This window comes from Fusarium odoratissimum (assembly GCF_000260195.1).
Source record: "Fusarium odoratissimum NRRL 54006 unplaced genomic scaffold supercont1.18, whole genome shotgun sequence".
NCBI classification, from domain to species: Eukaryota; Fungi; Ascomycota; class Sordariomycetes; order Hypocreales; family Nectriaceae; genus Fusarium; species Fusarium odoratissimum.
This window is the reverse complement of record NW_022158777.1, coordinates 71,261-94,577: the sequence shown is the minus strand read 5'-3', so window position 1 is coordinate 94,577 and position 23,317 is coordinate 71,261. Positions and strand designations below refer to the sequence as shown.

Sequence of the window (23,317 nt, the reverse complement as noted above, 5' to 3'; positions counted from 1 at the left end):
GGTCAAGACTTCGTCATCTTCGGTTGTAAGTCGAGTGGCAGTGGTCCAGGAGTGCTGAAACGGGTTTACTCGCTCTGCTACACACGGATATGCGTTAAGTAACATCTTGTAACGTTTGCTGTGACCTCCCGGCATAGCTCGTTGGACACCACAATGTAACGAGTCGGCAACGGCCGTTGTATCAGGGAGCTCAAGGTCTGTAAACACCTTCGAGTGCAGCCACAGAGGCGGAGCTGTTCTTCTGGGTGCATTCGTTGAATCAGCGCTACGTTGACAAGGAAAGGGCACGATGGCGGCGTGCCGAAACTCAACGGACCCTCAAGGGCACAGAGTTTTCACAAACGCGGGCTGTGAAGGTTTTAGCGAATTGTTCATCGGAAGTGGGCAATACTCAGTGAACTGCACGAACTTCGAAGACGTTAAGAAAGCTTGGCGCTCGCGAATTGTCTCATTCATCGTTATCGGAACAAATTCAAAGAATGAGTCCCAGAAACTTCATTGGCCCTGGACGTCGTTGGGCTTCGGAGCAAGTACGGAACGGAAGCCCAACACACGAGCAAAGACTGTGTGAGTCTTGGAGTATATGTAGAGAGGCCCCTCGCGGTTGGGGATGCCATCGCTCTGGCCAAGATGTTGCAAGGTACCCTTTCGGCTCTGGGGTATCTGTCGACGGGTACAACGTCATAGTGACTTGAGCGCGACCGGCGGAATCGCCATTAAGAACGAAGTGGTCATCAAAGGAAGACGCCGCTTCGAAGGGAAGGTCAGCTCGATCAGGGTCGATCATGACAAGCGAGGTTGAAATGCGAGAAAGCCTTGTAATGATATCGAAGAGCGCTGAGTTGGGAACAATGAGGGTTGGGCTTTCTGGCGGTACGAGTTGAAGCCTTTTGCGACTCTTGGTAACGGGACGGGGACGAAAACAGTATCAAAGGCGAGAAATCGTTCGATCGAAGGAGGGGTCCGAGTACAAATAGCCTTGAGAAGCGCCCATGGTATGGCACTTGGGTCAGCAGGTAGCCGCTACGATGGTGCAGTCAGGCAAGAAAGGACAGGGCCACGTAATGCAAACAAGGGGAGTGGTGCAGTCATCGAAGCGAACTGAACAGCAGACAAGGGGGATGAAAAGGGGTTGACAAGTGACCTGATCAGAATGAAGTAGTTCAGAAACAAAGCAGAAGCTCAACAGAATAGGGGCTCTTGGAAACAGCAGCAGCTTTCGCAATGTAGAGCCTTTTCTAAGTGCTGAGGGATTTTGTGATCAGGGCCTCGTCGTTGACGCAGAGTGTCGGCGATGCTTCCTACTGTAGTATTCAACGGAGAAGTCTCGCCACGGAGCCCACGACGAGTATTCTGAAGAAAGGAGTACCAAGAAGACATAGTCAATCGAAATCGAATGCAGCAGTCAAAGTGGAGGGTGACGGGGCAGTGAACGAGGCTGAATGTTCAAGACCACTTTCGAGCTTCGGCTGAGAGGGACGAGGATGGGGCAACGGGGTGCATGGTTGTCGTGTTGCTTTGTCGGGAATCCTGTGAAGGAAAGGCTTTCAAGCGCAGAGGTAATCGACTCGTGTTGGTATCATCGGGATGTCGCGGTCTGTCGGTGTTGTTGGGAGGAGATGGGCTTACAGGTGAATGGCGATAATGTTTGATGTTTGGAGAATGTTACGCTGATATATCACCGTAGGGAATGTTTTCCCTTGGGTCAGTACCACCAAGTGGCCCTCGTTGTCCAATAGATTTCAGGAATATTGATTGCTAATCTCAAAGCACAGTCACAGTGCTCAGCTCGGGGTAAGACGAGGTACGTAGCGGTAGGGATCAGGTCCAGTTGATTCCCCACGCTTTGTCGTCACAGCCTGATCTTTGATGTACCCAGATCTTTTTATTTTCACATTTCCATCACAACATAAAGAGCAGTATGGCACTGAAAGACACGCGATCCTTCTCGCCGCCACTGCGATGAAGACCGGATGGATGAAAGGTGAGAAATGACAGTCAATTGGCCAAGAGACACAGGAACAGCTACGGGGCAGATATCGATGACGTGCATGCCGATAACGAACATCCCAGATTGGAGACCAAAGAGCAGCACTCTTGCCACCGAATTCTGCATTTGAAGTCGAAATATGCTCGTGGACGACGCCTCAGTCGTCGGACTACAGTCAACAGTCTTGCAGGCGGATAATCAACGTGAAGCGAAATATTGAACGCGACTCCGACGGCGACCGAAATTACAATCAAGAAGAGACGCGTGCACCGACCAACGAAGTGAGCATTTCCCTCCCTCCGATCGAAGCCCGCGAAGACGAGGCTATCGCCAGCCCGCAAACCTACACCGAGTTGCCAGACACAAGGGGGTTATCACCGTAACCATGAGACAAGTCCTTTCGAACACGAGCCCAAGTCTAACCGTACCCGATAAATAAAGAAACATGATGCAGCGATGATGTTGCGCAAGGATACACAGTGACTTGATCTCGGGTGGTCAAGTTACATCGGCCACCATCAAGATAGATACGGGTCTCGCTTGACAAGACATGTCGATCTGCCCTAACCTATCCAGGGTACAGATGTCTCTTGCCATGTAATGCTACTCGTCAACACAACACATCCATGCCGCTTTAGTTCGGTGGGTTTGTCGGACGCTAGGGAATTTCAGCAATCACGTGGAGGAAGATCTGGGCATGGTCTTGGCCGCCAAGTAAGAGTAAGCAGTTTTAATGGTCCTAAAGCACCGAAGGCTTTAGACAAGTTTATTATAACTTAGGATAGTTTAGGGTGATTCTTGGAAGACTCCTTGACTAAACATTTTGCATCCTCCCTAATTCATAGTCTCGAGCTCATTCTTCTGGCTTAGGGCCAAGATCTGCTGGTGCTTGGTCGGGTCATCCTCCTGACCGCAAAGACAGGTTTTGGGCGTGCGATACGCCGAAGTTCCTCATCTTTAGTCACCTCGCCCTCCTGTCCCACTGCAGGAATGAGTTTCACCCGCGGGCCCCGGGCACGGGTGGACGTGACTGCAGCCCGGGCGGTCGCTGTGACGACGTGACTGAGGTGAATGAGCGCAACAGACTTGTAGAGCCTATCATATGCTCCCGGTCTGTGACTGTAGCATGGGTGCCGAGCAAACGCGACCGTTGACGCAACTGTATGGAGCCCTACATGCAGGATGCAGACGCCGTAGTGAGTGGGTATAAATTCATTGAGGTCCCAAGGTCTCCTTAAACCTTTCCATCACATCGCAACTACCTTGGATTATCTCAGTCGACACCACCCTTTTATCATCTCTGGTATCTCGCTCGACTCCTCCTTTGTGATCTCTGCCCTCTCGCTCGAGCACTTCCCTTTCATCATCTGTAGTATCAACCCCGAGGTCCCCACTGTGTACGGACCCCAAGCATCTCCCTCGACAACCCCTTCTTCACCAAACCTCGAGCACTTTCCTTATCGTTATCGATCGTTCTCGTCACCCTCAGAACCCCGCCTTTTACAGATGTCAGGCATCTCCTTTGGTGATTTCCTTTCCATTTTCCACCGTGGTTTTTGACTAAGCCTTCTGCAGACGTCAAGCGTCTACAGACACCAACGTCTCCCATCACCTCCTCCGTCATCCTTCACTACAAAGTGGATATTATTTCCTTTTCTTCTATATTGTTCTGAGGTTGTCTTGGTCTCCCGAAACCTTGTTCTTACTACGACTATTTCCCTTTGGTTCAAAGACACTAGCCGGAAATGTCAGATCAATTGGTAATTGATCCAGTTGCCACCCGCGCGTATACCGATGCGCACGGTGACACCGCTTTTACAACAACGAAGATGTTCGATCTTATGCTGGCATACCTTGGAAAGCGCGATTAGGAATTTGTTGTATCTCCCATGGAAACACTGGGAATGACCGACCCTTCTAAATTTACGGACATTGTCGAACATTATCAAGTTGGCAAACTGTCAACAACCGGTACTTGCACGGTATTGGCCATTCGGACAGCCACTGCTTTGGACTATGCAAACCGCGGCGTTTACAACTTTCTAATGTATGATGTGGGAGGCCACAAAGTCTGTAGGTGCCTGAGCACTTACATTATCATTGGCTCGAGCAGTCGTGATGGTGCCGTGATCAAGGCACCGGGGGATGAGTGGACCTATAAAAGCAGAAAGTTTGTATGGCAGTATGATGGTTCGGTAGTAGTGACAAATGGAACACAGGTAAGCACTGCCGATGATCTTCTAACTTGCCTTTAGGCCTGCACTCATCATAAGAGACTGCGAATTTAGACAAGTTTAGTATAAGTTTACTGTCTCTTGTGATGAGCCCGAAAGGCTTATGAGCTTGGTACAACAATGAGTCATATGGTATATTCTAATATCTTTTCAGACCACTCTGATGAATTCGATCACTTTCGAACAGGGCTTGGCTTCTACCTTGAGAGAAGTCGCCGAGACTACCAAACTAGTCACTCTTCTTAGGCAACATTCATTTTTTCTTCCTTAAGCCAGTTTTCTTGCTAACACACTTAGGTTCACGAATAAATCCGGCCACCGGTTCAGCAAAGGGTTTATGAAATGGTTCCTTGAAGGGGACGATAAAGGTGCGGATAGTGGGCTTTTCTCACGGTATCTCTTCATGGCAGCGGACTTGAAGACCAGGGAAGATAACGATAAGGAGAAGATCTGGCGAATTGTATGGCGAGAGTGCCTTCCTGATTATCAGGACAAGGTTGGAACCGCGGCCACCAACAACCACTGTCGCCAACAGATGCGTATATTTGTTGGGAAATTTGGGTCCCGTAGACAATGGAGACATGATAAATGCGGCCGTGTTCACCATCGGATCTGGGACGCTCTGGTGGAACAGTATGGCTATCCGGTTCTGGAAAGGGGTTAGGGTCCCCACAGAGTCTGATGCTGAATTAGCTCATCAAGGATGAGGTATCCTTGTACCTGGGTAATGGATAATAAATAAAAGACAGAGATTAGACTTTATTTCATTAAAACAAGTTTATGCTTCCTCTTATTCAGTGAAAGTCCAGTATCCGTCTGCCAGAGGCTACCTCTTGTCTCGCTAAATTAATTCACAATTTATGCTAAGTAGCGTCTCCTAATTACTTCTTGTTATGGTTTTGGTTCAGGTCTCACCCTCATTACCTCCCTCTAACATCCTCTCCTCCTTTCCCTCAATAAAGAAGCAATCCTCTGGCAGCAGTTGGTATGATGTTACTTTGAAGCAGTTCTTCGTCAAACTTGAGTAAACACACAATTGTTTAGTGAATGAATAGTGATGTTAGTAAACCCATACTAAGTAAGAGTTTGCAAGTCCAATATGGTTCTACTTTTTTCAGGTAGCAACAACGTTTTGGAAACGCATTGAATGGGGAAGAAAGCTTTACTTGACTATCTTATACTAGATAGACTGACCACCTCAACTCTTTCCGCCACGTCTTTCTCTCCAGACCGTTCAGCAACCCTTGCATAGTGACAGTACAGCGTGCATGTCATTGAAATCAGGTTCTGCCTTATCAGCCCGCAGTTTGTCTCTCCTGGAACTATTACAAGCTACCGTTGGCTTTCAGGCTGTGCTTTGATGGATTTTTCGCATACGAATCACTTCTTTTCCTCAGAATGATTGCGGTCTTCATCTTCATCATACCCCTCCATGATCTTCCACGCTTCATGCTCGGTGCAGAAGTACTCTGGCATATCCTCTATCAACAGTTAGTATAATGTTAGTTTGAAGAAAGTCAACTAGTGAACTTGCTGTATTCCGGAAACTCGACATTGAACCCCTCCTCAGACATGTTAAAAGTCTTGTCCTCTTCGGCCTCGATCTTCTTATACTCTTCCTCGAACTCTTCCTCGGTCCTAGGGGGCCCCATACCGGGCCGAAGCGGAAGGCCGCTGCCATCACCGTAGAGATGAGCATAGCGGGGCTTATCTTTATCCTCCCCTTCCAGCAACCCTTCGGCTTCTTCTTCGGTGAAGTAGCAATCCTTTACAGCGTCTAAGATCAGTCAGTATAAAACTGCTTCAAATAATTAAGAGAGGCAAACGCACTGTATTCTGGAAACTGAGCATAAAACTCTTCATCGGTCATTCTTCAGAGTCTTTCAGCTCTAGCCTTCGACTTCTTCCACGACTCCTGAAACTCCTCCTCAGTCATTGGGGGTCCCATACCAGGTCGAAGTGGGAGGCCACTGCCATCCCCGTAGTAGGAAGCATAGCGCACCTCTTTCGCTTCGGGCGCAGCCTTCTCATGGCCTTTGACTCCATGACCCGTGGTGGCTTTAACCGACATGTTGTCCGCTTCGACAGACTTCTCACTGGGCTTCTCCTCCGGCGCCTTAGGAGGCTTCTCAGCGACCATAGTGGTCTCGTTACTGGTCTTATTGCTCATGTTTCCGTTTTCTCTTGGTTCTGGAAGGCTACCAATGACTCGGTTAGCAGGATGGGGGGCTGATATTGCACGGTATTGCAGTCGTGGGTCATGAAGTGATAAGAGAAGATGCTTCAGTATGGGGCGCTGACTCAAGCTGAATAATATAGGAAGTGAGAAGATGGGTAAGGCAGGAAAGGAAATGACACGCGAGCATCGCAGAGCAGTTGAGATGGAAAGCCTTGGAGGTGAGAGAGGACAATAAGAAATCTGATATAACCTACCTCGGGGCTCAAGTGCAAGGAATGGCGCTGAGTAAATGCTTTCTCATCGAGACAGCAGCAGCGGTCCAGAGTTGCTTGGCGTGTTTGGTAAGATTGACGCGTCGTGCCGGCAACTCAAGGAGGGAAGGTTTGCACGATGGACGGAGATTCTGATGAAGGAAGAGTGTTGATGGATGAAGTGTGTGGATGGAGGAAGAGTATGGATGGAGAAACACGAAATTTATAGGGACAGCGGGACTGTGCGTGCGCTGCTGCTGTGGCTCCACCATCTGTCTGACAGTGGTTGAAGCTCGTAGTACACAAGGTTGCTTCACGTAACCTACCAGCGCCAGATAGCATGTCACCATATGTACTACATGCAACGTTGTTGCCAGTGGCACGGCCGATGCAGAACATAATTCAGCCATGTAGAAGGCCATTCAGCCGTTATAAGCATCGAGATCAAGTTTGAGGCAGCCAACACGAGTAATAAGAGTACACGATAGCTTTTTTCCTCCCTTGATACAAGCTTCCACCAGAGGCTTCCACGATAACGATCAAATTAAGCATTGCAATAAGTTGAAGAAGCAAGTTCAAACAAATGACATGTGTCGACTGTCAACAATTGTGTCTGAAAGATTCGTGGTTCGAAGAAATACCATCAGCCTTAATGCACAGGGCTGAGCTTCCGGGGGGGGGTTCAAGATACTGCACATTGCTCCCGCGCCAGAACATGCCCATTGCTCTATTGGTGCTCAGTATGACATTCAGTTGCACTGTCCCTCGCGTTGATGCCCTAATCCAGTTGTTCATGCCACAAAGGAGAGTTTTAGCCGTCGAACAGTCATAACAATCAGTATTGGTCAAGCTGATCAATAAGAAGAAGGTACTGAATAGTTAGCCCCAGAGTGCCCAAACTAATCTCAGCTGCTGCTTCTGACTGTAACTCACTCCAGGAAGCCTTCGTTCTCCAAATTCACTGCATCTCACCATCTTCCAAATACTCAGCTCACCGAGAATACTCGTACCAAGGTCACTGACATCCCGCCTTTGCTTAGATTCTGCTTGAAACTTGAAGTTTCCTTACATGGCACTGTCAGCGTCGAGTTACCCATCAGTCACCTTAGAGATGTGTTCAATAGCTGCCTGGGCGCAGTGTAAGGTCCAATGGATGGTCGCCCCACTCGTCCTCATTATGCCTATAACTTGCAACGTATGCCCTGAACGCGAGAATCACACCGAGAGCCAATGACCCACTAATTTCGATCCATCCTACAGGTCACAGGAATTTGCAGTCGATATTTGAGCTCGTCAATGGCAGTGATCTGGGCCCAGTGGTAATCGCAATCGCAGTTGCGCAAGGAACACTCCTGGTGTATAGTGGCAGCAGTCAATACCGCAAGAAGACTCCACATGAGATGAAGTTCACAAGTGGCGATGGCAATGTCATAATACGCTTATAGCAGTGGTTACCAAAGCGACGGGCAAGGCCCAGTGGTCTATGGGGCGGTCCTCGGGGAAATAAACTTCCAATGGAGCAGCTCGGCGTTGCAAAGAAGCACCACAGCGCCACTGAAACAGGAAGCTTGGGGGTATCCGTACTCATGGGCGTAGCTTTCGGGTAGAGTTACTTGGAACTTAGATTGGGTGTGACTTCGCAGCGAAGGGGAAACAGGAGATACGTACCCACGTAGCTCCTGAGAGAGCCTATGCTAACCAGGAACTACATACTAGAGAAGACTTTCTCCATTTCTCCATGACCACTGGCTGTCTTCAACTACCTGACCTGGCAGTGGACAGCATGTGAAGTTCAGTCGAGGCATGAACCTGATTTGTCCTGCTAATTACTTGTTCCTTCGTGGTCCCAGACACGCTATTGAACAATACAGAACACGCCGATTCGTGTTACCCCGGAAAAGGCAACTAGTTGATGTCAATGTCCCACTGTTCCCTGCGCAACCTCAGAATGGTCAACCAAGCCTCAGCTTGCAGCACAGTTATGAACATGCCGTCTCCTATCTCTGCCAATACCCTTCTATTCTGGGCCGGCTCCGAATCTGACTGTTGTACGTCCTCTCTTTTGTCAAGTTCTCTTCCATGGCTCAACCACTAACTTCTATCAAGAACTTCCGACTTGGTCACTGGGCGGAATGATTAGATTGCGAAGGAGAGACATATAAGCACCTTCAGCCTCTTCAAGGCGTCGCGATTCTCCAACTCTACGGCTGTGCAGACTACAACGCTCACTGGGCCATTATCTTTTCTCATGTCCGGGGGAGGAGGGAGGAGACTTATCTAACTTAGAGGGCGTAGTCTTGGTACAAAAAGACGTTAGACAACTCCCTACACTGTCTTTGACGGCATGGGCGTCGGGCATGATGCTGCTAGGCTTGACAAGTTTCACTTCACGGGGAATAATCTCTGCAAGGACGACCTGAGCTTCGCAACATCAAGCAGTATGGACCATCTGGCCGGAAATCATCGAATGCAACTTCTTTGTTTGCAACACGATGGCCACTTGTTACCTAAATTGAAGCTCAGGCAATAGTCACCAAAAAAGAAATGCCCGAGTCGTTGGGGTTCCAAATATCGGTTGGTGGTCTCACTATGGGTGTCAAAATTGCAGTTGATTAGATGGAGGATCACTACCAAATTTTTACACAGTTTGGTTACCCCATACCCACCTAGCAAGAATGTGGGCAGCTCCCGTAGCTAAGATCCGAGCTTATTTCCCTCCTCCGTTGGTTCCGTGGAACGCGGTTGCCGATAAGATCTGCCGTGGAAATTCAACGGAAGCCCCACTCTCTTGAACCTGCACCAACTACCGTTCACCAACATGCCAGTATACGCCATGAGGATATAATGAAGACTGAGACCATGGAATAATATCAAAAATCGTTAATCAACAATGGAGTCCGAAAAAGTCCAAGTCATCATCTGCGGCGGCGGTTCCGCCGGCCTCACAGCAGCAATCTGGCTCGCCCGCTTCAACATCGACTTCAAGATCCTCGAACGTCGCCCAGGCCCTCTCGAGATCGGCCAAGCAGACGGTGTGCAATGTCGCACTGTTGAAATCTTTGAGAATTTGGGTATTTCTGAACGTCTTTTGGAAGAAGCGTATCATGTCATGGAGGTAGCCTTTTGGTCGCCTGATGATAATGAAGGACTTGTGCGAAAAGATCTTGCTTATGATACGGAAGAGGGGTTGAGTCACCAACCGCATGTCATTCTTAACCAGGCAAGGATGAATGATTTGATGTTACAGGAGATTATTAGGTTGAGGGGGAATGGGACAAGTGGGGTTTTGTATAATTCTCAGGTTGAAAGTGTGAGGATTGTTGATGATGAGGAGTACCCTGTTGAGGTTGTCACCATGCGGAATGGAGAACCTTACCGGTACCGCGCAAAATACGCCATTGTGGGTTCTATCCTCATATTTCTCGTTTTTCTTCTAACGGGCAACAATTAGGGCTGCGACGGCGCTCACAGCACTGTCCGCAAATCTCTTGGCTTCAAAATGGTCGGCGACTCAAGCGACTCCGTCTGGGGTGTCATGGACGTCTACCCCGTCACCAATTTCCCCGACATCCGCAAAAAGGCCATGCTTCAGAGCAAAAGTGACGGAAATCTCATGATCATCCCGAGAGAAGGCGACGAACTTGTGCGATTCTACATCGAGCTCTCCGGAACCTCGGCCCGTGACGTCACTGAGCAGGACCTCATCAACAAGGTCAAGCGAATCTTTCACCCTTACGACATCGATATCGCACGAACGGTTTGGTGGTCTGCTTATGTCATTGGCCAACGTCTCGCGGATCACTTTACGAAGGACCATCGTATTTTTTTAACCGGTGATGCTTGTCATACTCACTCGCCCAAGGCTGGGCAGGGTATGAATGTCAGTCTCCAGGATGGCTTCAACATCGGATGGAAGATGGCCCATGTTCTCACCGGCCGAGCACCGCCTTCAGTGCTGGAGACCTATGTTTTTGAGAGACAACAAACCGCTCAGCAACTCATTGAGTTTGATCGGTCGTTCAGCAAATTGTTCTCGTCTGAATATCGTAAAGCGAACGGGATCACGGCAAAACATTTTCGCGACAAGTTTGTGGAGGCAGGACGATATACAGCTGGCATGGCTACCAGGTACAAGCCTTCCATTGTGACATCCCTGGAAGAAAGCGATAATAGCATTGCATCGGGATTGACAGTCGGGATGAGGTTCCCAAGCGCACCTGTTGTTAGACTGTCTGACACAAAGCCTATGCAGCTGAACAAGAACCTTGCTGCAGATGGGAGGTGGCATGTTTTGACCTTTTGTTCCGGAGATTTCGCTAGAAAAGGACTGCATGAGGTAAGTCTCCCATCATACAGTACCTTCGGCAACTAACGATTCTTCAGGTCGCCAGAGAACTTGGTAATCTCATCAAGATGTTCACCCCTGCTGGAGATCCTGTGGATAAAGTGTTCAGCCATACCCTTCTCATCAAGGCGGAGCGAAAGACCATTGAGATCGATCAACTACCGGAAGTCTTCTTCCCTCACACAGGTCCATATAATCTGAGAAGTAAGAGAGCCATCCCACGTTGCCAAGTGATGATATACTGACAAGACCTCCGACAGATGTTCACCGGGTTTTTGTCGACGATACAAACCCATACATGCTGGGCTGCGGACAAGCCTTTTCGAAATATGGTATCGATGCGGAACAAGGCGCCATTGTCGTTGTTAGACCTGACTTATGTGAGTGTTCGATCTTCCAATCCCTTTCAGCTCATACTAATACCGCTCCAGATACTGCACGCGTTCTTAGCCTGTCTCAAGTCGCCGACCTGTTCACATTCTTCAAAGGTTGTTTGAGTAGCATTGGATAGATAGTGAGGGTGAAAAATCTCATACATCAAAATAATGTATTATCCTTTCTTATCCTGCAGCTTTCCATCGCATTCCGAATTTGAAGCACCATTGTATTCATCAAGAAAAGTCCGCCTTATTCGTGTACTCATGCATATTACAAGGTTCTATCTAACCAAACACCTCAATCATGAAGTGATACTCTAACTTACTACCATCCTGCCATCCCCTCAACGTAAGCTCCCGACACTTATCCGCCAAAATCTCACCAACGACCGGTGCACCGCAATAGAACACGCCAACCTTGAGTTCCTCGTCTTCTTCATAGTTCTCATCCTCCTTATCCCGTCCATTCTTTCTCTTACTAGCCCTGAACTTGAGCATCTCTTCATAATGCTCATCCAGAATCTGGTCAAAGTCAGGTCTTCCGAAATGCGTGGGGTTCAGAAGGCCTGTCAAAGGTGATGCAGGGTGCTCATCTGTACGATGCATCTCCAGTAGCCAACGGTATACGTGGGTGGTGAGCTTTTTGCGTTTGGCGGTGACGTGGGTGTTGATACGAATGTCGAGATGAGGATGGACTTCGTGCTCGCGATGCCAGTCTTGGCTCATCGATACGTCATTGAGAAGGTCAGAGAGCCAGAGGAGGTAATTTCGCTCGCGCACCATCCAGTGAAAATCAACGCGTCGATAGTCGTCTGCAAAAGTGGCTGCACGGTCGGTTTGGGGCTGCTTCTCCTTGTTGATGAGATCGCGCCCGACACTTCCTTGCCTGGTAGGGGATTCTGGGACGTTGTCGCTGTTCTCGGCATCGGTACTAGTGATTGATGCTGAACCGTTGCGTTCTGGAGAAATAGCAGTGACATCAGAGTCATGGCGAGGATGGTCAACTTCGTGGTTCGGACCACCGTGATCGAGGTCATCGTTGTACTGCAGATCCGCCAAGATACCGGAGAATGGCGTAACGCCAATACCAGCGCCAATGATGATTGAATGGTTAAAGTCGTAGAATCGTTGAGCGGGTGCACCAAACGGACCATTGATGCCAACCTCAATCTCAGACTCTCCAGATTCGCCTCCAAGTTCGCGAAGCTTGGCTGTCCAGTTGCCGTCGGTCTTGATATGCAGCATCATCTTGTTACCCCGACAAAAAGAGACCGTGAATGGATGCCATTGGAAGAAGCTGATCTTGGGAACTTGGAGGAAGATATACTGGCCAGCTTTGTACTTCCAGAGTCGCTCGCTGGGGATGACGGCGGTAATCTCAACTGTTTCTTTGTCCAGAACCTTCATGGTGGCTTTTATGCGATGAAAGCCGAGGCAAACACGGACTGCGCGCTCAACGAGAACGAGGAGGGTTGGAAAAGCGAGAAAGTATCCGAACATGGGCCACTGGAGCAATGCGGCTGTGCCATGGGCCATCATCAGACCAATGATGGGGAACATGAGTAGATGGCCGAGCTGGAAGATCTCATAGTTCCATTTTCGCACTTGAGGAATGCTGAGTAGTGAGAGGATGTAGAAGAGACCGAGCGCAGTGACGCCTGTGAAACCTGGCAGCGATCGAATGTAGTCGATGTACGGGCGAGGGACCATGTCTGGACCAAGAGCATCTGCGACAGCGTCTTCATTCTTAGGATCGCTGCCATGCACAAAGGATCCCGTCAAGTGACCAAGGGCATGCAGCGTCGCCAAAAGAATAGCAACACAAGAAATTCGAATGTGAAACTCCTGCGACAAGTCCCAGTTGAAGAATCGTGAGATGTGATACGACCTGCGTAACCATGTCGAAAAGTATCGCGACATGCTGAGAATCAGAAAGAAGAAAGTCGGATATAGCGCACCAGCGCAAGTCTTGGCCATGACGACACCCCAACCGAAGGCTTCACGATATCCAGGCGTGGTCTGATACTTGACCAATTGCCAGATGCCAAAAGCGCACTGCATACCGACAACAACCCCCAGAAACACAATCTCTGGCCCATGAACAGCCCAATACGAACGAATCCGTCTCCAACCCGGCAAGCGCTTAATATAGCTCTTGTCCTCATCCTCCTCCTTCTTCGCCTGCTTCAGCGACGGGATCTTCCACTCCTTGACCATCTTCGCAAACTCATCCCTCGGGATCTTCTCCGCGTCGGAGCCCATCATACTGCGCAGGAATTGATGGCGCGCACGGTCATCTTCGGTATTGTCCCGCTGTATGACGTGGTGGGCGCTCGGTTTGGGGACTAGCTCAGCGTGCTCTTGGTCGAGCTTTCGCTCGACTTCGTTATAGTTTATGAAGCCATCTTTGTTGTGGTCGAGATCGTCGAGGAATTCGGAGATCTCGTCGTCGGTTAGGTACTGGATGTTGTTGGAAGTGCGAATTGGATGGTCGGCTACGATGGATTTTCGGTGAGGGTTGGGCTCTGCCATTGCAGGGGTTGAGTAGAGATGGGTTGAGCAGGATGAGATCTGAACAGTGGAACAAGGAGAGCTTCACATCATCTTCAGAAGGGGGTTTCAAGAAATTTAGAGGGTTGAACAGAAAACACCAAGATAACGCCCAAGAACAGAGTACGTCAGCGTCGAGCCACGCCAAGTCCCAAGCGTTGAACAACTCAACCCTAAACGCAACTTTAATTTCACGGGCAGCTCCCGTTTCACATGCAGTTTCGCATCACTGTGCAGCCAAGTCCTCACCTGCCCTGATTTTCGCTCTGTGGATGACGGTGCCCAGAAACGAGGCTTAATTGCACGCAACAACCTTGACCAATTGGAGTTTTGCTGATTGCGCCCAGTTTCTTGGTTAAGCTTCTGGGCGACTTGGCGATCTTGGCTTTAGTTTGGCTTATCGTGGGGCTGTGATTGGGTGAGAAAGGGTTTCGCTTATCGGAGAGGGAGAGGTAATTACATCAGACTTCTTGAACATTGAGGGTCAGGAAGGAACCAACTGTGACAACGGCCCTGCTCAGAGATGATGCTCTGTTGTACAATCTTTGGCAAATTTTCGAAATCAAACCCAGTAGCGATGACCTTTTCAGGGCTCTCTGAACTATCCCTGCTCTAACCTGGACGGCACCATCGACTTCACTTAGCGGTAAATTGTGGGGCGTCCCATGATCCTGCCAATGAAAGCTCAGTAATGGCACCATACATTTGGTCTCGGGTAGGTCGCCGTCGCAAGCAAACTTTACGAAATGGTTCAATGAAGAAGCCTGCTGCCAGGTCTGGCTATATTGAAAAATTATTAATGCATACAATGATGGCTTATAAGCAGAAATAAGTTGTTAGCTCTGCTTGGCTTGCATTTCTCATGGCACAACAATACAGCTTTAGAATCTCAAACTGGAGTAAACTTTAAATACGTGTGGTCTGAATTATTCCAAGAGCACATCAGGCATTCTTATTCTCCATTTACTTTATGAGACACAGGATGGAGCATAAAGAAGAGACTGGATCTCAACTCTGAGCCAGACTGGTGCACTCATCATCAAGACTGTCAGTGACATCTGGACAACGCCCCTTTCACAAGCCCAAGATAGTCGAGCTTCTTGCTTCTGGGTCATGTCGATCAAGAATGGCAAGATGAGTAAGCTCACAAAGACATACAACAACAATTACCAATAGACAAGCATAGTTAACATCCAATGTTCCTCATCACGTGTGAACATTCCCAATTAAACGACTTCAGAGCGCGGAAGAATTGGCGGTGAAATAGTGCTACGACGTAATTATGCAGGTTATGCTAGCTCGTTCATAAAATGTGGCGATCACAATCATAGTGGGAACAACTGCCGGAAACACGAGTCGAAATTCCACAGCAGCGGGGCAAATGAAGTCATGGAGAAGGCTAATTCTCGTATTGAAGATTGAGATCTCCAGTTTTCATGGCCAAAACAGATGAAAATGACACTTCTGATTTGGCAATTGAAGATCCATACCCTGGTTGTTTCATGCAACGTTTAGTTCCAGGGTTGTTTGCTTTTACTCCTTTTGGATCATGAAACGGAAGATTTCTTTTCTTTCATTTGACTACCTTTCAGCCTCTGACTCTGAAGGTGTTTACTTCTTGAGGCATTGGTTTGTCTTTTACTGTCGCACTTTTTAAACACTAATTGTCATCTCACGCTCCTTCGACCCGTTCTTTTCTTGGTCATCAATGCGGTAGTTTTACCGCCAAGCCTAATACTAATTCCCCCATAATGCTGGATACCCAGAACATGGCCTCACCTTGGCCATTGAAGGATGAGTTCATAAGCAATAGCGACCGCGACCGGGATAAAGCGCCATGGCATCGTCTCGAGAATCTCCCGACACCATTTGCGGAACAATACGCCAGACTCAGTCAACCTTGGCTTCCCGGCTTCTGGATTCGGTTCCCCTATCGCGGCCTTGGCATGTGGCTCTTGGCGTTGCTGGGGACTATTGCAGCTGTTATGATCCTCGTTTATAGTGATGGAGTGCCTGTTGATCATTGGGATGAGCGGATACAACCCACGGTATGGCTAGCTTTGACATCTGCGTTGTCGGGAGCTTTTCTTGCTTGTGCTTTTACAGAGGGAGCGGCCATTTCGTATTGGAGAGCCGCTGGCAAGCCGGTAACTGTAAGTAGACCTATACTACCGAGGAGTTCATGACTGATATAGGTCAGTTGCAACAATTACAAGCTGTCTATGGCTCCTCAACTGGCATCATACAAGCAGTCTTGAACTTGTTCACTTGGAAGTCGAAGACACTAGGCCTGGGTATGATTGACATATAATTATGTAATGGTGGTTGGGGTATTGATTATGATAGCATCCATTCTCATGACATTATCTGTCCTGCGCGGTCCCCTCATGCAGCGCGCCTCATCAACAACAAACCACTACCAGGCTCAACAAGGCATCATGAACTTTCACATCGCGAGAGAACTTCCCGAAAACTATGCGTGCATAATGACTGGCCGCACTCATTCCACTTCGCTACTCACCAAGAACTTTAGTGATGTCGCCCAAAACTATAGTCGCCGATCTGACATGGCTGTTTTCGATACTTCCTGCACTAACTGCACAACTGCAGTGGAAGGTTTTGGCTTCGAGGTCAATTGCACTGAGACGACAAGGGACTTCAATCTCACAATTGGCACGGATAGGGCAAGCATGCTGAGAGCCATGGACGGAGCATATTTCTTCCAGGTTAATGTTACGGAGTACAGTGACTGGGGCGTCAACGACCTAGCCAATGGGTCATTCCTTCGATACACGACACTCTACAAGGACACGGACAAGTGCAGCGGAAAGGTTAAGATCCAGACTTGCGACCTTCATGCTGGGATTGCGAAGTTTCCAGTGCGAATGGATAGTAAGACAGTTGAGCTTCAAGGAACATGGAAGGACGACAAGTTCATCGAACGAAAGTATGTACTACTCCAAGCATCTACTTGAGCTGTTTGCTAACCAGAGCGAAGATACATGTTGCCTGCTGATATGGTTATGTCCGGATCAGGAAATATTCTTGGAGGCTTCAGCATGATTGCAAAATCGCTCTACGAGTCGGAAGCTTCTATGCGCTTTACCGGTGCTACTGGCTATGATGTCAGTTCGACAGGTTTACCAGCAACCCAGTACCTTACCATGAACGGGACAACCCCGGGATGCGGAGACCGGTGGGACAACCCAATGGAAGACATCATCGAACTCACCCGCGACATTGGCTTTCGAGCAAGTCTCCAATACGCTAAGTACAACACGACAGACAAGCAGAAAGTCGAATACGACAGTGGCACGACGACGCTTGTATACGTGACGAATTACGAGAAGATGTGGATAGCAATTGCAGTCTCGCTGGTTGGTATTTTCGCTGTGCTCCCTACTTTCTGGGGCTGGTGGGAGCTCGGTCGAGACGTTAGCCTTAATCCGCTTGAGATCGCGAATGCGTTTGGAACGGTTGGTCAGGAATCGCATATTATGAAAAACGTGGATCCGAATCAGAACGTAGGAGGAATAGTGAACGCGGTTAATGATATTGGGCCTGTGAGATATGGTGCATGGGAGATGAGCGATGGTGTTGTCAGACTCGGGTTTGCGGGGGCTGGATTAGTCAGGAACCCGTCCAAAGGGGAGAGATTTAATTATTAGTTTTTGGATAGAACTGTGTTTTGATATCTGTAATGGTTTCCATACACTAATCAATATTCCTAAAAGCCGACTTGAAAGTTGTGTAGTTTCCTTAATAATTGTCAACAGATGGCTAATGTTGTCGTGATCTGGATATCGCATTATCACGGCCTTTCGGCTCCCCAAGACGCCACGCCGACGAATTATCCAATCATGAATTGCCCCGATGTCTCACACCTTCAATTCTCCTGATGCCTCATTTGGCGGAATGATTGGCTCAATCGTTGTCTGCGGCTGACATGCATACCCAAGTTTTGCGCAGTTGGGCAAAACTCAGCTGCAATGTAACCACCCAGGATATACAGGGCTTCGAGGTATTAAAATGGTTGCCTAGGTCGCACAAAGCCTTCCACTTTATATTCAACATCCCCGTGTAACCAGCTCCATCGCTCAACTATTAATGGTATAGAGCCAAGCCATTCAAATGTCTTGCGAGATTCTCAGTCGTGGGAGACATGATAGCAATCATGTCAATCAAAGACTCCCTCGCCGGGACCATATACCCCCCAGGCCAAGTCCCCTCCGTCTACCGGGCTTTGAACTGTCACCATCGCCCGTCTCGAGACGGAAAAGCCACCACGGCCGCTCTGTGTCGCCAAATATAAGCCCGCATTGGGTCTCGATCGAGACACCGAACGCAACCACGCCTCCACTGGAACGGCTCAAGAGAATAGGCACCTTGGAGGGACTCAACAACAATGGACAACGCCACCGCATTGATCCTAGTATCAATGCCATAATTGATAAGGGATTCTTCCAGTCGGATGGGCAATGGACATGTTATAGGCGCAATTACTTCAGTGTAATATGCTCCTATAGCCTCTTCCCACCAGAGCCTGAATCACATATTCAATTGGCCCTTCCGGGCTCCCCGAAGCCGCTCCGAGTCCACGGATTCGCAATGACCATTACCGCAGTTGTTGCTGGCGATATTGGTCATAATATTGAGCTTGTTCAGCACACACCAAAGCGAGACAAAGGCCCAATTATGAAGCCAGTTGCTGTCAAACTCTCAGCAAAGACATCAACACAAAGCAAGAGACAACAATTGATTGCCGCTGAGCACACTTTTGAGCGAGTTCAGTTCAAACAGGCAACGATGAACAACGGCAAGCGTCGGGCCCAACAGCAATATCACCAACTGGTCGTTTCCCTTTTGGCGGATGTAGGAGAACATGATGCCGACCGTTTTGTGAAGGTCGCCGAGAGACGCTCTGTAGGACTAGTTGTACGCGGGAGATCTCCAGGTCATTACCAAAATCTCGCACGGCCCTCGGTAGGCAGTATGGCTGGGCTCCCTGCCGCTGGTTCGGATATAGCTTCTGAACAAGTTTCCCAGAATTCCGCCGCCGCTGCAGCATCCAGCGGAATGTTCAGGAAAAGCCAGACACAATCAGGAACGTCTCCACAAGATACTCAAGAGAAATTTCCAAAGGAATTGAAAGAGAAAAAGCAAGCGCGTGGCCAAGATATCACCATTCCACCGAGTGCGCTGAAACTTGGGCTCCAAATAAAGACCGAGGAAGAAGTAGTCGTCAAGCAAGAAAGTCCCGATAGCTACCAGCCTGTTACGCCTCAGCTGAAGCCTTTGGAGGGACAAGAATCCGGGGATATCCTGGACTGCGAAGAGTCTAGCAGCTCTGCGGGTATGACAGAAGAAACCACTATCTCGGATTGGGACGAGGAGGATGTGTACGATACGTGGATCGAGGACAAAAAGCAATCAGTTATCAACGCAGTGATGAGAAGTCTTTGCAAGTGGCTAGACTCCAGGTTGGTCTATGTTCGAGGTATGACATCGAACCAAGCAGAGACTTCGGGTTCTTCAAGCAGAAATGCAGACTCATGTGACCATACTCAGCCAAGCCGTGGAAAAGGAGATAATCATTCGCATCCCCCGAAGAGAAGACGAACAGACCCGAGTGACGGTGACGATGAAGATGGTGAAGAGGGAGTCCGAAAAGCGAAGCTTGCACAAAGACGAAACGCGAATGAACCACTGAGATTTGCGTGTCCGTATTTCAAGAGGGACCCAGGCAAGTATTGTCGGGAAGCGACTTGCGTTGGGCCTGGATGGATTGAGATTCATAGAGTCAAGTAAGTCCCATTGCTTAATCCCCAATTGAGTCTCAGAGCTGCAGGCTAATTTGGGTGAAACTACAAGAGGCCACCTGTACAGACGACATGCGCTACCACCGCAATGTCCTCGCTGTTGGCAAGACTTTAAGACGGAGCAACTGCGGGATGTACATCTCCAGACTGATCCACCATGTCACAAGAAAACGAACGAGACCAATTTGGATGGCTTCACTAAAACGCAAGAGAAGCAGCTTAAAAGCAGAAAGAAGTCGGAAATGAAAATGACGGATGCTGGGAAGTGGAGGGAGATGTACCAGATCCTCTTTCCAGATGATGATCCTGCGACAATACCTGATCCTTGTAAGTTGAAGGTGTCTCACTCATGGAGTTTTGGTGCCTTTTACTTACAAACACTGCGAGACCATGAAGAAATGAGCGCCATGGTGAATACAGGCCCATCTGACTCCCACACGCCTGCCGCATTTGCTACCTTTGCTCGCCGAGAGTTTCCTCGATTCGTTCGACGAGAGCTCGAAGTTCTGTTTCAATCTGAGTTCCAAGATGTAGAAGAGAGAATACGTCCAAGGGTTCAAGATATCGTTCTCAATCTCCAACCTCGGCTTATAGCCCTCTATGAACAATCGGCAGGGGAGGTTGGTGGAAGAACTGCTCTGACAGCTGAGATCTCGACGCCTCTAGCAGACAAGGATGCTCAGGGTGCTCAGGGTGCTCAGGGTCGAGAGGTGTTGTCACCCCTGGTTCCAAATCCGCTCGCAGATAATAGCCCCTCGACCTCGTGGCTTCCTAACCAAATCTCGGAGACTCCCTCATTTGACTTTGGAATTGATTGGGATCTCTTGCCAGAAGGTCTATTCAACTATCCACTTCATGGTCAGTTTGTCGTACCTCAGTTGGAGAAATTGACTCAGGACGACTTGCAAGTAGTGGGACGGAGACAACCAACTATCGGCCAGGCTTGATCGGGTTCTGTCACTCGTTGTTTATTATTATAAAAAGTAGTCACTCCATGAATGATTCTTATCTGATCAGCCAGCTACATTGGCTTTCCGCAGAACCAGGTCGTTGCTGGGGGTAGATCAACCAATTATCAGCACGTATCTTATGACAAGCTCTTGTACGTGATTGGGTTCACGAGAAGGCTGAAGCTTGGCCTGATTGGTACTGGCAGAAGTTTCTACATTGGCAGTGTCGAATTTATGCTTCGTTATCCTAAACCGTTCTCTAGGTGAGTCATCCTCAGGCTTTGTTTGTGACTGAAGGTGAGCTTGTGACGCATTCAGGAAAAGTCCAAATCTCATACACGAGACCATAGAGGATATTTGTAGAGTGGCACCAAACGGACGAGTTTCATCCCATCAACGTATCAAAATTTCATCCAATGTTCGTGTCTTGATATCAGGGGAGCGCACTCGCTTTGAGTACGTTGTTCGGCGTCCAACTTGACTTCTGACAGTGTGAGAGGCAACTGAACGCGAACAATACGTATGACATCGTGATTCGTGTTCCAGTAGATCTTAGCTCTACGTGACCCAAGAACTAAACAATAGGTTCCCACTGTCACTTGGAGGCAAACGGCCTCTGCCTTTCACACGTGGTCCCGCTTTTCGTGATGCTCTCACACTGGCAGAGTTGCGCCAACACTGTAACTCGCAGCAGGAGACTGAAGTTCTGACGCGCGGAACTCTTCTGTTTACACTAGCCTGAGACCGTGCCATTGCCAAAACATAACGCGCGAGTGTCTGTTATCCCGTGCTTATGTTAAATCCCCATCTCCACCAACTTTACTCCCTTTCAAACTTCTCTTCCTTCAAACACAAACCTTTTTCCTTACCCAACCCTTTCTCTATCCTCACATAACTTTCTCACTACTCTTCCCGACCTTACATACAATACAAAACATCTCAATGGTCACTATTTGCGCAAAATTCTTGGTTCCCTTCGAGCACCAGCACCAACAAAGATGGCTCTGGTTCCCTACACTAAGCAGCAGCTGGATGACTGCATCCTCATGCCTCACGAGCCTTCCACTTCCGAGTTCCACGTGTTCAACAAACTGCCTTATGACCTCCGTCATAAAATCTGGGAGTCCTCACTTTTGAACTATCGACACATCAAGGTCCTCCTTGCCGATGACAACAACTGGGAGTTCTCAATCTGGAACTGCCGACACCGCAAGGTCTTCCTTGTCGATGACGATGACGAAAAGCAATACGAGATCTTCGTCAAGAAGAGTGCGACGTACCACGCGCTTCTAAACACAACATCGGAGTCGCGCAACGTCGCCAAGACGTTTTACCGTGTTCAAATGCCTTGCCGTCGAATGGGCCCCGACGGCAGCGTCGATGGAACCCTATTTCTTTGCCCCGAATTAGACACCATTCAGGTGGAGACTCACTGCTGCTCCCTCCAGCACTTCGAGAAGTTCTCGGACGCTATTTTTACCGCAGACAAGCATGATATCGGCCTGGTCAACTTGGCCCTCGACTGCGAATTCCGCCACATCGATGAACTATTTTCCCTGGATGAGAACGAGCACACTCTTTTCACGGATGCCATCCGAAGAATCGAGGTTCTTACATTTGTTGGGCGCGTGGCCAAGCCTGAGCTTTTAATGTACGGAAGTGACCTGCGGGTCGTCAACTCCTCGTCTCGCTTTGTCGACAAACGTATCGACACCGAGAGCTATGATCGAGGTGTTTTTAACTATGAATCCGGTTTATACGAAAACGAACTGAAGGCTGCCCACATCGGCAAGGAGGACCCACGTCGAGGGTATTACTCGTTCTGCCTTCTCATGGAGGAGCTGAAGATCCCGGAAGATGTTTACAAGTCCAATTTGACTAATGAGCTTTTCATGCTCACCTACAACTATGAGCCGGAGTTTATTCCCACCAACGGCGATCCGCATGAGTATAGGCTCGCCTACAACAATTCACAGCGGGAGTACCGAGAGTACAACCAGGGACCGCCCCCTGCAATTGGATTTTGGCTTTTCCCGCTGAGTGTCATTGGACCCTTCTTTCTTGACAACCTCAATCCATTGACTGGTCTCCCGTCGGACCGCAGTGAGGCCAAAATGGTGAAAGAGCGAGTCGTTGATGTGAGTGAATGCGACTCCAGCTTTTGTTTCTATCATCCTGCGTATTAGGATTCAGAAAGTGGCTGATTGTTGAACTTTCGGCCCTTGACTGAGGACAATTGGGTGGGCATGGACGGGCGAATTTTGGACGTGTAAGCGGCAGAGTGCCAGCTATATGTACTTGTTTTGCTTTCGGAGTTTTGATCGTCTAGGATAGGAAAGACGTTTTGTATTGTAGCAGACTTTACCGCGAACTCTCAACTCACATAGTATTCTCCAATGCCCGCATCTCCCAAACGTGATGTTCTTTCTTTGACTATAAATACAGCATAAGCCATAGACGGCAGTGTTAGAGCGGCTAGATATACGGAACTGTTTTGGAGTCTGAGGTGACTTGGTCTCCCAATAGTGCGCGAGAATCGAGCATTGTGGAAACGGAATCCGTTGAGTCCGAGCTGATGAAAGTAACCTGTACTTCTCTTCACGGGTTCCAGTGTCAGAAAGG

At 48.8% G+C, this 23,317-nt stretch overlaps 7 protein-coding genes across 7 annotated transcripts; 5 read left to right on the top strand and 2 right to left on the bottom strand.

Moving 5' to 3' along the window:
* Positions 1-3,879: 3,879 nt before the first annotated feature.
* FOIG_10319 (uncharacterized protein) lies at positions 3,880-4,888 on the top strand (the record flags this gene model as incomplete). The annotated part of the gene is made up of 2 exons (XM_031210646.1): positions 3,880-4,172; positions 4,522-4,888. 2 exons carry the CDS (start codon positions 3,880-3,882, stop codon positions 4,886-4,888), a joined length of 660 nt encoding a protein of 219 aa, XP_031059357.1.
* An 853-nt stretch (positions 4,889-5,741) lies between these two features.
* On the bottom strand, positions 5,742-6,394 carry FOIG_10318 (uncharacterized protein; the record flags this gene model as incomplete). The annotated part of the gene is made up of 2 exons (XM_031210645.1): positions 5,742-6,001; positions 6,175-6,394. The coding sequence occupies 2 exons, from the start codon at positions 6,392-6,394 to the stop codon at positions 5,742-5,744; spliced, it is 480 nt and encodes a 159-aa protein (XP_031059356.1).
* A 3,056-nt stretch (positions 6,395-9,450) lies between these two features.
* On the top strand, positions 9,451-11,653 carry FOIG_10317 (uncharacterized protein). The gene is made up of 5 exons (XM_031210644.1): positions 9,451-10,054; positions 10,106-10,990; positions 11,038-11,203; positions 11,260-11,379; positions 11,431-11,653. Exons 1-5 carry the CDS (start codon positions 9,545-9,547, stop codon positions 11,508-11,510), a joined length of 1,761 nt encoding a protein of 586 aa, XP_031059355.1. The 5' UTR covers positions 9,451-9,544; the 3' UTR covers positions 11,511-11,653.
* Positions 11,654-11,661: 8 nt separating this feature from the next.
* On the bottom strand, positions 11,662-13,908 carry FOIG_10316 (uncharacterized protein; the record flags this gene model as incomplete). The annotated part of the gene is made up of 1 exon (XM_031210643.1): positions 11,662-13,908. The coding sequence occupies one exon, from the start codon at positions 13,906-13,908 to the stop codon at positions 11,662-11,664; it is 2,247 nt and encodes a 748-aa protein (XP_031059354.1).
* A 1,769-nt stretch (positions 13,909-15,677) lies between these two features.
* FOIG_10315 (uncharacterized protein) lies at positions 15,678-17,613 on the top strand (the record flags this gene model as incomplete). Its single annotated transcript, XM_031210642.1, has 4 exons — positions 15,678-16,079; positions 16,127-16,220; positions 16,273-16,873; positions 16,925-17,613. The coding sequence occupies 4 exons, from the start codon at positions 15,678-15,680 to the stop codon at positions 17,592-17,594; spliced, it is 1,767 nt and encodes a 588-aa protein (XP_031059353.1). The 3' UTR covers positions 17,595-17,613.
* A 584-nt stretch (positions 17,614-18,197) lies between these two features.
* FOIG_10314 (uncharacterized protein) lies at positions 18,198-20,828 on the top strand. The gene is made up of 3 exons (XM_031210641.1): positions 18,198-19,730; positions 19,798-20,072; positions 20,133-20,828. Exons 1-3 carry the CDS (start codon positions 18,535-18,537, stop codon positions 20,690-20,692), a joined length of 2,031 nt encoding a protein of 676 aa, XP_031059352.1. The 5' UTR covers positions 18,198-18,534; the 3' UTR covers positions 20,693-20,828.
* Positions 20,829-21,693: 865 nt separating this feature from the next.
* FOIG_10313 (uncharacterized protein) lies at positions 21,694-22,881 on the top strand (the record flags this gene model as incomplete). Its single annotated transcript, XM_031210640.1, has 1 exon — positions 21,694-22,881. One exon carries the CDS (start codon positions 21,694-21,696, stop codon positions 22,879-22,881), a length of 1,188 nt encoding a protein of 395 aa, XP_031059351.1.
* Between the last annotated feature and the right edge of the window lie 436 nt (positions 22,882-23,317).

What these genes read in the sequence shown, in the direction of transcription:
- FOIG_10317 (XM_031210644.1), top strand. Translation starts at nt 9,545, where the DNA reads ATGGAGTCCGAAAAAGTCCAAGTCATCATCTGCGGCGGCGGTTCCGCC. An exon ending in AGGTCCATATAATCTGAGAA is followed by an intron (nt 11,204 to 11,259) that starts GTAAGAGAGCCA and finishes GACCTCCGACAG; the next exon opens with ATGTTCACCGGGTTTTTGTC. An exon ending in CGTTGTTAGACCTGACTTAT is followed by an intron (nt 11,380 to 11,430) that starts GTGAGTGTTCGA and finishes ATACCGCTCCAG; the next exon opens with ATACTGCACGCGTTCTTAGC.
- FOIG_10314 (XM_031210641.1), top strand. Translation starts at nt 18,535, where the DNA reads ATGACCATTACCGCAGTTGTTGCTGGCGATATTGGTCATAATATTGAG. An exon ending in ATTGAGATTCATAGAGTCAA is followed by an intron (nt 19,731 to 19,797) that starts GTAAGTCCCATT and finishes TGAAACTACAAG; the next exon opens with AGGCCACCTGTACAGACGAC. An exon ending in TGCGACAATACCTGATCCTT is followed by an intron (nt 20,073 to 20,132) that starts GTAAGTTGAAGG and finishes AAACACTGCGAG; the next exon opens with ACCATGAAGAAATGAGCGCC.